Source organism: Stenella coeruleoalba, assembly GCF_951394435.1.
Source record: "Stenella coeruleoalba genome assembly, chromosome: 3".
Lineage (NCBI taxonomy): Eukaryota > Metazoa > Chordata > Mammalia > Artiodactyla > Delphinidae > Stenella > Stenella coeruleoalba.
This window is the reverse complement of record NC_137148.1, coordinates 126741196-126753476: the sequence shown is the minus strand read 5'-3', so window position 1 is coordinate 126753476 and position 12281 is coordinate 126741196. Positions and strand designations below refer to the sequence as shown.

Below are 12281 nucleotides of genomic sequence, written 5' to 3'. Positions count from 1 at the left end.
TTACAGGAGCCTACTGTTGGGCTAAGTCATCTAACACACAGCCTATTTCGTACTAAAGTGTTGACTATCTCATGTAATGTATTGAATACGGTACTTAACGTGAAAGCCAGAATGGTTGGGTACAGAATCGCCGTCAGTGTATTCGATGACCACCCTCGTGGTCGTGTGGCTGCCTGGGAGCTGCGGCTTGCCCCTGCTGCCCAGCATCACGAGAGAGGACCCTACAGCATATCGCAAGCCCAGAAGAAGATCAAAATGTACAATTCGAAGTACAGTTTCTACTGGAAGTGTATCACTTTTCGAATAATCGAAGTTGGATCAGTCGGGTACCGCCTGTGCTAGGGAAGAGTGAGAAAGGGCTTCCTTCCACTGAGCTGAAGTTTGTGTCTAATGCTCCCAATTATTAGCACCCCAACTCTGCTGTGCACCCCTTCCCAGCACACACATGCGTGCACACACGTGTACACACACACACACACACACACACACAGAGGCACAGAACAAGCCACTCCCTCTTTTCTCTGGTCCAGGCCGCCCCCAGTTACTTCTACTGTGATCTCTGTGTCAGTTCTCCTTCTCTCCTTCCAGAAGGGGGGACCCTGAGGCCCAAAGTCATAAAGAAATAGTGTGGTGTCATAGAAAGGCCCAGAGGCATGGCTCTGTGGCCTTCATTTCACAGGGATGTTCTGGGTTTGACGTGAAGGTGAGGGGACAGGGCGAGAGTGGCAGGTGTTGGTGGGGAGGCCTTGGTCAGGCCTGCTCCAGGTGGAGTCCTGGTGGGGCAGCCACCTCTCTGACTCATGTGGCTTAGGTTCCCGAGCGGCCTCGGGACTCCTGCTCTAGCAGCAGCCTGGGTGGAGCCTGGGGTCCAGGCTGCTCACCAGCTGGCACTGGGGCCTGCTGAATATTTCAGGGTAGAAAGTCCTTTCTCCTCTTCTCTCCCCTCCCCTCGCCGGTACTTGAGGCCAGGAACCTGTGTGCCAGAGGAGTGGCAGGCGGTCAGGGTGAGGTGGAGAAGTGGGGACGGCTGTGCAGGTGGCCCTTGGAGATGTAAATTCACCAGGTTGGTGTGAGAATGACCAATGATGGGAAACCTGGGTGATTTGAAGGACTGTCCCTGCGTCTCTAAATGTGACCAGTGCTGGGGCCCCCCTGCGCCGCCCTCTCCCCGTGGCTGTGATCCTGCAGGGTGCTGGGATAACTAGTCTGATGGGCTACTTACTATTGTTGTGCAAAGAGCCACATGGGAGAGAGACCGACTTGCAGCTGGCCAAGCCCGCCTCTAAGGGAGCGTTTTCTCCCGTTGCGGACACGCGGGCTCAGCGGCCATGGCTCACGGGCCCAGCTGCTTTGCGGCATGTGGGATCTTCCCGGACCGGGGCACGAACCCGTGTCCCCTGCATCGGCAGGCGGACTCTCAACCACTGCGCCACCAGGGAAGCCCTAAGGGAGCGTTTTGATCGGGACTTGTGTCAGCAGTTGGACTTCCTGTCCTCCAGCATGGCATGGCCCCATCTTTCAGCTGCAGCCTCTGCCCCAAATGCTGCCTCAACCACTGCACTGGGTGAGGAGGGAAGAGGGGGGAGCAGAAGCAGGAGAGAAGGTGTCAGCTTACTGCTGGGACCTCTTCCCTTCTTCCTGGGGGCTCCGCTTCCATCCTTCCCCTCTCCTCCTCCCTCCCTCCTGCCCACTTACAATCCCACGATCTTGGCAACTTTGGGCATCCGCAAGAGCCCTGAAGAATCTGGGCTTGCTTTCCTGACTGTTCTTGTATGCTCTTGGCTCCAGGCCTTTGCCATGCTGTTTCTCTGTATGAAGCCTTTTCCTTCCCTCCCCCACCCCTTGGGCCAGCTGTTGCTCATCCTTTAGGGCTCAGCTTAGCCTTCTCCTCCAGGAAGTCTTCTTTGATTGCTCAGGATATGTTCACAGTCCTGTGTCTGCCCGTACACCTATCCACCTAGGAAACAAATGGTGCCTAGTTGTGGCAAGCCTTGAGCTAGCTGCTGGGAATACATCAAGACAGGTACGCGTGGAGCTTTCTAAAGGGAGTATCTCTTTTCTGGTCTGGGTATCTGGCGTGTGTCACTCTTTCTTTCTCTGTCCAGCGGTGTGATCAGGTTGCAGGGGATTCACGGGTGGCGGGAAGAGGGCCGTTTCCCTTTCTGGTCATCCTCCCTGCCAGAACTTTAAATAGCAACCCTGCACCCACGCATGCATACCTTGGAGGAGCCAGCAACGGCTGACATAAACCAACAGAGCGTTCAAATGCCAGGCCGGGTCCTGCAGTGCAGGTGCCGGGAGACACAGGAGGTGGTCGGAGGCTCATTTGCTGCCGTGCACTTCTTACTGCTCTAGGCACAGTTATGCGAGCCACCCTGCCCCTCCCATGAAGCCTGTCCTGGTTCCCTCATGCACCTGGAATTGCCCTCCACTGTTTTCCCAAGTCGCTTTGCCTCTGTCGTGGGGTATTTATTACGAGCTCTATGCTAATTTGTGTTCTAGTCTCTCTCCTCCACTGGGTCAGAAGCTCATGAAAATCAGGCTCGGGTCTTCTTTCTCCCTGAATCTTCGGCCCCTCACATCGGACCTGGCACAGGCTAAGTGCCCTGTCACTGCACTGTGTGCTTAGTGCCCTGGGCTCTGGTATCCACGGCTATCCCAGCTCTCGCTGCTCTCCGGGGCCCCGTGGCTGACCCATATCTGACTTCTCTGTGAACCAGCCCATTGTGCATTCAGCTTCGATGTCTAAGATTCTCTGGCTCTGCCTCTCCCCGCCTTTGTCCCAAGGACCCAGCCAGCTTGTCCTCAGATGCCAGTTCATGGCTCAGTTTACTGGGCCCAGAAGAGCAGCACCTCATCTGGGTGTTGATTCTGAGGGTGGCTCTGGGCCCCCCACCCTGGGCCAGGACCCCACCCTCAGAAGCTGGCAGCTGCAAGGTTTCTGGAGCTAGAGAGCAAAGAGGAACTGGAGAGAGATGTGGGTTCTGTGTGACCCCAGCAAGTGGCTTCCCTTTGTGGGGCTTGGTTTCTTTGTTTCCATGATAGAGATCATCTGAAGCGCTTCTACAAGACACTAAAAAAATCACACTCGTGGAGGTGAAAGGGCTTTGTACATAGACATATATGGAGCTCTGGTTATTTTTGCAGGAATCATTCCCACCCCCTGCACTCAGTCTGGGTTTTATCTCTCCCGGCTCCTGGGAAAGTGGTGCAGAGCCGGGGGCTTGGCCGAGCGCTCCTCCCGTGGGGAAATGGTACCACCCTTGGGGCAGGCGGTGGCAGGAGGTACAGGGAGAGTCCTCCGTACCCTTGCCCGGGCTTTCTGTAGCCAGAAAGAGGCAGGGAGCTCAGCCACGCTCCAGGTGAGCGACGACGGTGTCTGGGGTAGGACAGTGCAGGTGGGGATAGAGAGAAGTGGGCAGATTCCATCTCACCACGTCCCGGGTCTCTTCAGAGAACTGTGAAAATACACCCCTGGGTCTTGCCGTGGCCATTATGGAGGCTGAGTTTTGGGATTTGTAGCAAATATCTGATCATTTTAGGGACAGCGGGGACCTGTATCCTGTGGCCAGGGCTGGGAACCCCGTTCAGGGCCAGCACCTCACCCTCTGCTCTTCTCTCCACAGGGTGCCAGGTACCGCGGCTCCATTCACGACTTCCCCGACTTTGACCCCAGCCAGGATGCCGAGACTCTGTACAATGCCATGAAGGGCTTCGGTGGGTGCTCGGCCCCCAGGAGTGGGGCCCTCAGGAAGAGAAGCGGGATTCAACTGGGCTTGAGGGTGTCCCCATACCAAAAGGATAGCCCTCTTGGTGGGCGGTGGGGTGGGATGGTGAGATGTACTCGGTCATTCTTTGGTCTCCTCTCTTTATTATTATAATTTTATAATGAACTATTCGAATAAAAAGATCTAAAGAGTAGGAGAAACTTTACCCATAGACCTGCCACCCAACTGGAGAAATAGCACTTACTTCCTCCTATAGTTGAAACCTCCATGGTGGGTCGCCCTCCTGATAGCATCACTCTGTCTTTTCTCTTGGGGGTAAGCACTACCCTGAATTTGCTGCTTATTCTCTTTTCTTTTCCCTATCACTGAAATAACCCTGTCCTGGGCGTTAGGACACCTGGGTTTCTCTAAGCCAGGCTCATTAGAAGACCTTGGGTGAGTTGTTGCTCCTTTCTGGGCCTCAGTTTCCTTATCTGTGTGATGAGCTAGATCACGGGCCCTCTGAGCTCGGATACTACATGTGCTAGGATCTCTCTCAGTGGTGGCTTGTCAGGTCCCCATAGATTCCCCCCTCCAATGTCACTGCCTCACGTGAGCAGAAGGCTGATGCTGAGGACTTGCAGGGAACAGCCCTGGTGGGCTTCCTGGAGGCAGGTTGGGGTAGGGTGACGGGTGCCTCCCCTCTTCTAGGCAGTGACAAGGAGGCCATACTGGAGCTGATTACTTCCCGGAGCAACAGGCAGAGGCAGGAGATCTGCCAGAACTACAAGTCCCTCTATGGCAAGGTAACCATGGCAACCAGAGGGCGGGTGGGATGGGGGTGGTGGTGAATGATTTCATTCACCTGTGTGTTCAGGGCCTTTTCTGAGTATTTTACTCCAGGTCAGCCTCTGTGCTGGCACTTCCGCCCTCCTTTTTTCTTTTTCTTTTTTTTTGGCTGTGTTGGGTCTTTGTTGCTGTGCGCGGGCTACTCTTCATCGCGGTGCGTGGGCGTCTCATTGCAGTGGCTTCTCGTTGCGGAGCAAGGGCTTAGGTAGTTGCGGGCGCGTGGGCTCAGTAGTTGTGGCGCACGGGCTCTAGAGCGCAGGCTCAGTAGTTGTGGCGCTTAGTTGCTCCGTGGCAGGTGGGATCTTCCTGGACCAGGGATCAAACTTGTGTCCCCTGCATTGGCAGGCGGATTCTCAACCACTGCGCCACCAGGGAAGTCCCCTCCTTTTTTCTTCTCTCAGGCAGGGGCCATTCAGCCACGGGAACATCTAGAGCACCTGCTTCACGCTGGGCACTGCGTTAGGTGTTAGGGCTACACAGGTGAATAAGACCTGAGGGTGTTAACCCTATGGACTCACGGACCGTGGGAGAGACACACAGGGAACAAATAAACACAGACAACGGGGGGAAGAGGCACAGTGCTGTGGACTTGAATCCTGCCACTTGCTAGCTGCGTGCCTCTGGGGAGGTTACCTGATGTCTCTAAACCCATTTCTGAAGGCTGATGATAGTACGTACCTCCACGAATGAGGATTAAGTGAGATTACTTAGTCCAGTGCCTGTACAGAGTAAGTGCTCATTAAATGTAATCCTTATCATTATAACTGCTCTTCTATCTCCTCCTCCCTCTGCCCCGCAACCAGGACCTCATTGCAGACTTGAAGTACGAGCTGACAGGGAAGTTTGAACGACTGATTGTGGGTCTCATGAGGCCACCTGCCTATAGTGATGCCAAAGAAATTAAAGACGCCATCTCGGTATGCAGCGTGGGTCTGCGCATGTGTGAGGGTTGGGGGCGTGGTTGATGGGAGATTCCAACCTCTCCAGCAAGTGTTCAGTGAGCCCTGCACCCACCCCGCGTGTGTGCGCCGCTTGGAGGCAGCTTGCCCAAATCCTATCCCAGAGGGGCGCCACGGTCTCTTCCAGGTGGACAGAGGTGGGACAGGTGTCGGTGTGAGGCCCACCCTGTGAAATGGGGCCCTTGGCCCACACGCCCACCCCAACAGCTTACAGTCCCGAGGAAGCAGGACACAGGGAAGTGGAGACAGGTTGTGTCCAACACCCAAAGGGCAAGGGCATGTTAAAGGAGGTCATGAGGACAGGCCCTGGGCTCGGGGTGGCTGGAGAGGGCGTCACAGAAGGTGAGAGGATCGAGCTGGGCCCAGAGCCTGGAGAGGATTTGGTTTGATCAGAGTGGGCTGGAGAGGAAAGGACAGGAGCGGCTGAGGAGGTGTGTTCAGGATCTGAGGGGCAGCCCAGGCTAGTGGAGGTAGAAAGTCGCTCCCCACCAAGCGGCGGGAGACTAAATGCCCTCGAGTGTACTTAGCACTTTACAGTTTATAAAGTGCTATGATCTTTGCCTCAGATGAGCTAGTAAACATGAATTTGTTTCTAACTAATAAACGTAACCATGTAAGAGGTTATCACCTTCTCATTCTTCCTGTGAGTTCAGTAGAGCAACTAGTATCATCTCCATTTTATAGATGAGAAAAGAGAGGTGCAGAAAGGTAGAGTTTTTTTAGTGAGCAGTCACAAAGCAAGCTTCAGGCAGAGGTGGCGCCAGAACTCCGTCTCAGGGCAGCAGCTCCAGCCTGGTGCCTAAGAGCTGTGTTAGGGGCACCCTGAGTGCTGCGGGTTTCCTTGCTCTGACCACCCCAGGTTCCCATCTCGGGGCTGGTGGCCTCCCATCCCAACCCTTGACTCACATGCCCCTTCCCCTCTCCCAGGGCATTGGTACCGATGAGAAGTGCCTCATTGAGATCTTGGCTTCGCGGACCAACGAGCAGATCCACCAGCTGGTGGCAGCGTACAAAGATGGTGAGAAGAGCGGGAGGGGCCATTCAGGGTTTTTCAGATGCATAATGAGGGTGATCACAAGAGTAGGGACCCTAAGACTCTACCCATTCACCTTTTTTTTCTCCTTCCCTCTGTTCTGTCCATCCATCCAATAAGTACCTGCTCCGTGCTGGGCAGTGTGCTAGGTTCTCAGGATATGGCGGTGGGCATCCGTATAGTTCCTGCCTGAGAGCTTATAGATTAACGAGGTAGTGAGGGATACAGATAATAAACAGGTAAACAAGTCAACATGACGGTGACTTGTTGTGGTGAAGTGTCATGAAAGAAACAAACAGAGAACAAGCATCCGACTTTAACTGGGGAGGACGTGCTTCAGACAGGTGGTCAGGGAAGCCTGTCTTGGGAGGAAATGAGAAGGATCCAGTTGTACACAGAGTGGGGAAGAAGACCCAGGAGAGGGAATGGCAAGACCAAAGGCCCTTGAGCGGAATAAGCCTGGTATCCAGTGCGAGCCTAGAGCCTAGGGCAGGACCGGATTACACAGGGCCGTGTAGGCCAAGAGAGAGAGACAGTGTTTATTCCAAGCCCAGTGGGAAACAGGCGCCCACGATGAATGTGGGCTTTAAGACAGTCACCCATGTTGCTGTGGATTGGAGAAGCAGAGAGAACAGTCAGAAGGCCGTAGCCACTCTCCAGGTGAGCGACGACGGTGTCTGGGGTAGGACAGCGCAGGTAGGGATAGAGAGACGTGGGCAGATTCCATCTCATCACATCATGGGTCAGTACAGAGAACTGTGAAAATACACCCCGGGTCTTGCCATGGCTGTCACGGAGACTGGGATTTGTAACAAATATCTGATCATTTTAGGGGCAGCAGGGACTTTTATCCTGGTTTCCTGGGGTGTCCTGGGGATGGGACTAGAGCTTGTGTTCCTTCCCCGCAGCCTACGAGCGAGACCTGGAGGCTGACGTCATTGGGGACACCTCTGGTCACTTCCAGAAGATGCTCGTGGTCCTGCTGCAGGTTGGTCCACCTTGGGGCCCTCCCCGAGCTCTCTGCCAGGGTGCAGGGGGCTGTGAACACCTTCTCCCTGTTTTCCCAAACAGGGTGGCCCGTGAGGGCCTCCTTGGTGGTTCTTCACATGTAAAGTCCTCCTTGGTGTTTTGTGGCCTCCCCCCTCCCTCTGCCCATCTTATCCTCAAACTTGAGATGGTTTCTCTCTGGCTCACCTGGGTGTGGAATCTGAGCGTCCAGGGTCTATTCTGTCCCCCGTGGCTTGCACAGGCAGGTGACCTGCATTTCTTTTCACATACCCTGTCTCTCTTGTGCTCCTGTGTCCTCCTTCCTCTCTCCGCACGTACCCCTTCCCCCTCCTCTCCAGCCTCGCTCCTGCCAAGGCTTCCCCAGCCGCTGCACCTACCTGAGCTCACCAGCAGGGGCGCCAGCGGGGTCATAGCATCTCTGGAGCTGCCTACGTGGCATTCCCCCATAGCCAAGCCCTGCTACTCCCTCCCACCCACGGATGACATAAAAAAGAGCGTAAAGATGCTGCACACTGGTGTCCGTGGCTGAGTTCTGCCTGCCCAAGTTGGGTTTCTTCCTTTGTTCATTTCCCCCCACATACGTTTTTTTTAAAAAAACACTTTGAGTTAGTTGCTAACATTTAAAACTAGGGAGATTTTGGTCCAAAACCAGATCTCTAGATTCTTTTGAATAATCGAAAGCTCTGGCAACAGCAGGCCTGCATTCTGCACGACTGCAGTGGCTGGAGTACACATCCCACCCTGCTGCTTCTCCTCTCCCTGCTCAGCCCCTTGGGAACAGGCATTGAGGTATCTCAAGTCCAGCTCCAAGGACCAAACTTTTAGGAAGGTTTATATATAAAGCCACCTCTTTGTTTCTTTCATTGCCCTCCCTCCCCTCATCTTACAGCAGCTGCTCCCAGTTCTTTTCCTCTTGTTACCATAACTATCCTCATTCGGTATTAAGCAGCTGCGGAATTATCAGGAGATGCTCTTCAAGAGTGGGAAAGCGTGGCCTTTGCCCCCATTTTCAAAGCTCATGTTCCAGACAGGAGCGTGCCAGCCTGTATCTTGGAGTCAAAGGTGTGGCCTCCTCAATATCTAACATCTAGCAGGCGGTTACATGGCACGGATTGTAAGCGTACCGGCTCTGTCTCCTTAGTCTCGCTCGCAAAGAGAACCAGGGGGTTTGAGATCGTGAAATGCACAGTTCAGGGGGAACAGGAGATCAGCATAGGCTTGACCTCTGCCCACATAACTGGGAGCCCGGTATGGCTGGCCCCTGGCCCCTATGAGTATCCCCCTCTGTCTGATGGGGCGTAGGGCGTAGGTGGAGTGACAGGAACACAAATAGGATCTGGTGCCTTCACAGCTTGTGAGCTCAGATCTCAGGCCCCCAGTCTCAAATCCTCATTGGTGAATTCCTTGGCTTAAGATATGGGAGCCCCTAACAGAATGCAAATATGCAGACTTTTGACCCCTGTGATGTTGTTGGATGGCCTCGTGGGCCATGCCAGGACTTGTGGCAGGAGTCCTATCCTCAGAGATGTTCTCAGTACAAGGCTTCCTCTGGGGTGGAGGCACCTAGGAAGACCTTGGTTATTCTCAGGACTCCTCTGTTTGGTCCAAGCTCCAAGGATGAGGGAGAAGCCAGTGGGAGGGGCCCTATGATTTGCTGCAAAATAGATGCCGTGGTCTTTTTTTTTCTTTTTCTATTTTTTTGGCTGCACTGCGTGGCATATGGGATTTTAGTTCCGCAACTGGGAATTGAACCCGGGCCCTCAGCAGTGAGAGCTCGGATCATAACCACTGGACCGCCCAGGGAATTCCCAGGTGCTGTGGTCTTGATCCAGTGGCTGCTGTCAGTCTCTTCTCCTGGACACTCTGGGCCACCACGGTTTTCCCAGTCCTCCCTGTCTCTACCACTGGCATCCAGGCTTTGTCTTGGCTCTGGTATCTGAACCATGTGTTCCTTGTCTTTCTGCCCAGGGAACCAGGGAGGAGGATGATGTAGTGAGCGAGGACCTGGTGCAGCAGGACGTCCAGGTAAATCAGCACCAGTGGAGGTCCCCGGGCACAGCGAGGCAGCCCTGAGAGAGGGGAGAGGTTGGGCATGCAGGGAAGGGCTGGAGGCAGAGTAATTTGCATCAGATGCCAGAAATAACTGACTCACAGCCATCATTTATACAGTGCTTTGTTGAAGAAAGGACTTAAGTTAGCTTTCAAAGGTACACAGTATGTAAAGTTGGTGAGATGTATTTTGGAGCTTTTCATCATTTGTTCCTTTATTCATTCAGTTAATTAATATTTATTGAACACTTACTATGTGCCAGGCATTCTGCCAAGCATTGGGGAATCCTAAATGAACAAAGTTGGACAGTACTGGGGAGACAGGCATATATTAATCACACAAACACCCTCCCTGTGGATATACCGTACATTCCAGGTGTTTTGAGCCCCCACTATGTGCCAGTAACACTGCAGCAGTAGATACAGAGAATGTAAGACATAATTCCTGTTCTTGAGGAGCCCATGTCATAGTGGGAAGCAAGGCATATAACTATTATAATATACACTAGATCAAAGCTATAAAGAAACAGGAAGCCTAGAAGAGAGAGGGAAGGAAAGAGAACTCTGCCTAGGGACATCAGGAAGTGCTCTGAGAACAAATGGGACATTTAATCTGGGCCCTGAAGTTTGAGTAGGAGTTTCCCCAGAAAGAAAGGGAGAATATGCAAATGTCCTGAGGCTACCAATTAATGGCATGTTCAGGGATCTGGCAGCAGTTCTGAGTGGCTTGGCTGGTGAGTTCTGTCTCCTGCGGTTTCCTCTTTTAGTTAAGTCTCACCTCTTCCCCTTCAGGACCTGTATGAGGCAGGGGAACTGAAATGGGGAACAGATGAAGCCCAGTTCATTTACATTTTGGGAAATCGTAGCAAGCAGCACCTTCGGTTGGGTAAGCGCCAGAGAAGACCTACCGCTGCCCCCTTCGAGTTATGCCAAGAGTCCCTTTCTCGTTTCCTTTTCTGCTAAGGGAGCATGATAGCTGCCCCATCCACAACCCAAACACTAGTCTTGATTTTATTAGTTGGTGGTTTGTATAGGCCCTCATGAGAGGCCTTAACAGGATGTTCAGCCCCTCCATCTCAGTACCAGTCCTGTCTTCATGTTGGAGCAGGAGGTGTACACAGTCCCTCACAGCAGACGCAGCGAGGCTGCATGGTGGCCGGTGATGTGCACGACCTCCCTGACCCCTCCCTAGGTGCCAGCCCTACCTTCATGGTGGCACTCTGGTCCTGGCCACTGTGCCTCCCCTTCTGAAGTCCCCATTCCTTCCAGTGTTATGGGGGTACTCTTGACACCCCTTTCTGTCTGTCGGACTCAGTGTTTGATGAGTATCTGAAGACCACGGGGAAGTCGATCGAAGCCAGCATCCGAGGGGAGCTGTCCGGGGACTTTGAGAAGCTGATGCTTGCTGTGGGTACGTCCTGACATTGCATTCCTGGGGCCTTTGAGGGATTCAGGGATTCTGACACAGGAACGGGGAATTGTATGGTATGGAGGTGGGAAGGAGAAAACCAGATTGTCTGTTTGCAAGCCAGATATTTCAAGAGTCAGTATGTCTGAGCCTGGGGTAGGTTGTGTGTATGTGTTTCTTGGGGGAGAGCTACGGCCCAGCCCTCATCTTGCCCAGAGCTATCCCCCACCAACCCTATTTAAAGTAGTCAGGTTCTAGCCCGCTCTGCCAGCAAGATCCAGAGGTTCAGCTGGTACCTTTCTGTTGAGGAACTACCTTTCCCAGCCCCATCCCAGATGCTTCCCCACCTGACCCGGTTCCCTGTGAAACCCCGAAGGACTAGAAAGTGGAAGGGGGTCCTTGCAGTACACTCCCCACATTACAACAGGCCCATTTTCTGATTTCTCTGTCCCCTGGGTTTGTGATAAAAGCGGTGGGTCTGGGGTGCTCTAGGACTGCGGCTTTTCAGGAACCAGGTTCTTCCCAGGTTTGAACTTGGTGACCCCCAAGGAACGGAAACAAAAAAGGGCTTGGGCCACCCCTTCGTCCTTCCGAGGCAGCCAGAGTAACTACCTCTTCCTCCCTCTTCCCAGTGAAGTGCGTCCGGAGCACCCCAGAGTATTTTGCTGAAAGGCTCTTCAAGGCCATGAAGGTGCGTGGTGGGGTTGATGTGAATGAGGTAGGGGGATGGGGGCTCTGCACGCCTCCACAGGACTGTTGGGAGTCTGACAAATCCTTGGGGTCCACCGGCCAAAGCGAGTGTTCAAGGCGTTGACCACAGGACAGCGTGATGCCACTTGGTCCCAGGTGAGCTCCAGAGCCTGGAGTGCTGCCTGGTCACACACCTGTCCACCCAATACCTGCCCTGTCCTCATGATTGATCAGAGGGTGCAGTGACAGCCTGCACCCGATCCAGCTAACCGGCTGGGGTGGAAGCCCATGCTTTTTTTTTTTTTTTTTTTTAATTTTTATTGGAGTATAGTTGATTTACACTGTTGTGTTAGTTTCAGGTGGACAGCAAAGTGAATCTGTTATACATACACATACATCTGCTCTTTTTTAGCTTCTTTTCCCATATAGGCCATTACAGAGTATTGAGTAGAGTTCCCTGTGCTATACAGTAGGTCCTTATTAGTTATCTATTTTATACATAGTAGTGTGTATGTGTCAATCCCAATCGGAAACCCATGCTTTTTTAAATACTATTAAACAGAATGTTTATATGCAAT

At 53.2% G+C, this 12281-nt stretch overlaps 1 protein-coding gene across 2 annotated transcripts in view; it reads left to right on the top strand.

Moving 5' to 3' along the window:
• Positions 1 to 12281, top strand: part of ANXA6 (annexin A6) — a 52717-nt gene that overhangs the window by 11425 nt on the left and 29011 nt on the right. For both annotated transcript variants that reach the window (XM_079918411.1, XM_079918410.1), the window contains exons 3-11: positions 3627 to 3717; positions 4419 to 4513; positions 5360 to 5473; positions 6443 to 6533; positions 7457 to 7536; positions 9525 to 9581; positions 10398 to 10491; positions 10921 to 11016; positions 11646 to 11704. In XM_079918411.1, coding sequence (XP_079774537.1) covers positions 3627 to 3717; positions 4419 to 4513; positions 5360 to 5473; positions 6443 to 6533; positions 7457 to 7536; positions 9525 to 9581; positions 10398 to 10491; positions 10921 to 11016; positions 11646 to 11704 — 777 coding nt within the window. The remainder of the gene's footprint in view (positions 1 to 3626; positions 3718 to 4418; positions 4514 to 5359; positions 5474 to 6442; positions 6534 to 7456; positions 7537 to 9524; positions 9582 to 10397; positions 10492 to 10920; positions 11017 to 11645; positions 11705 to 12281) is intronic.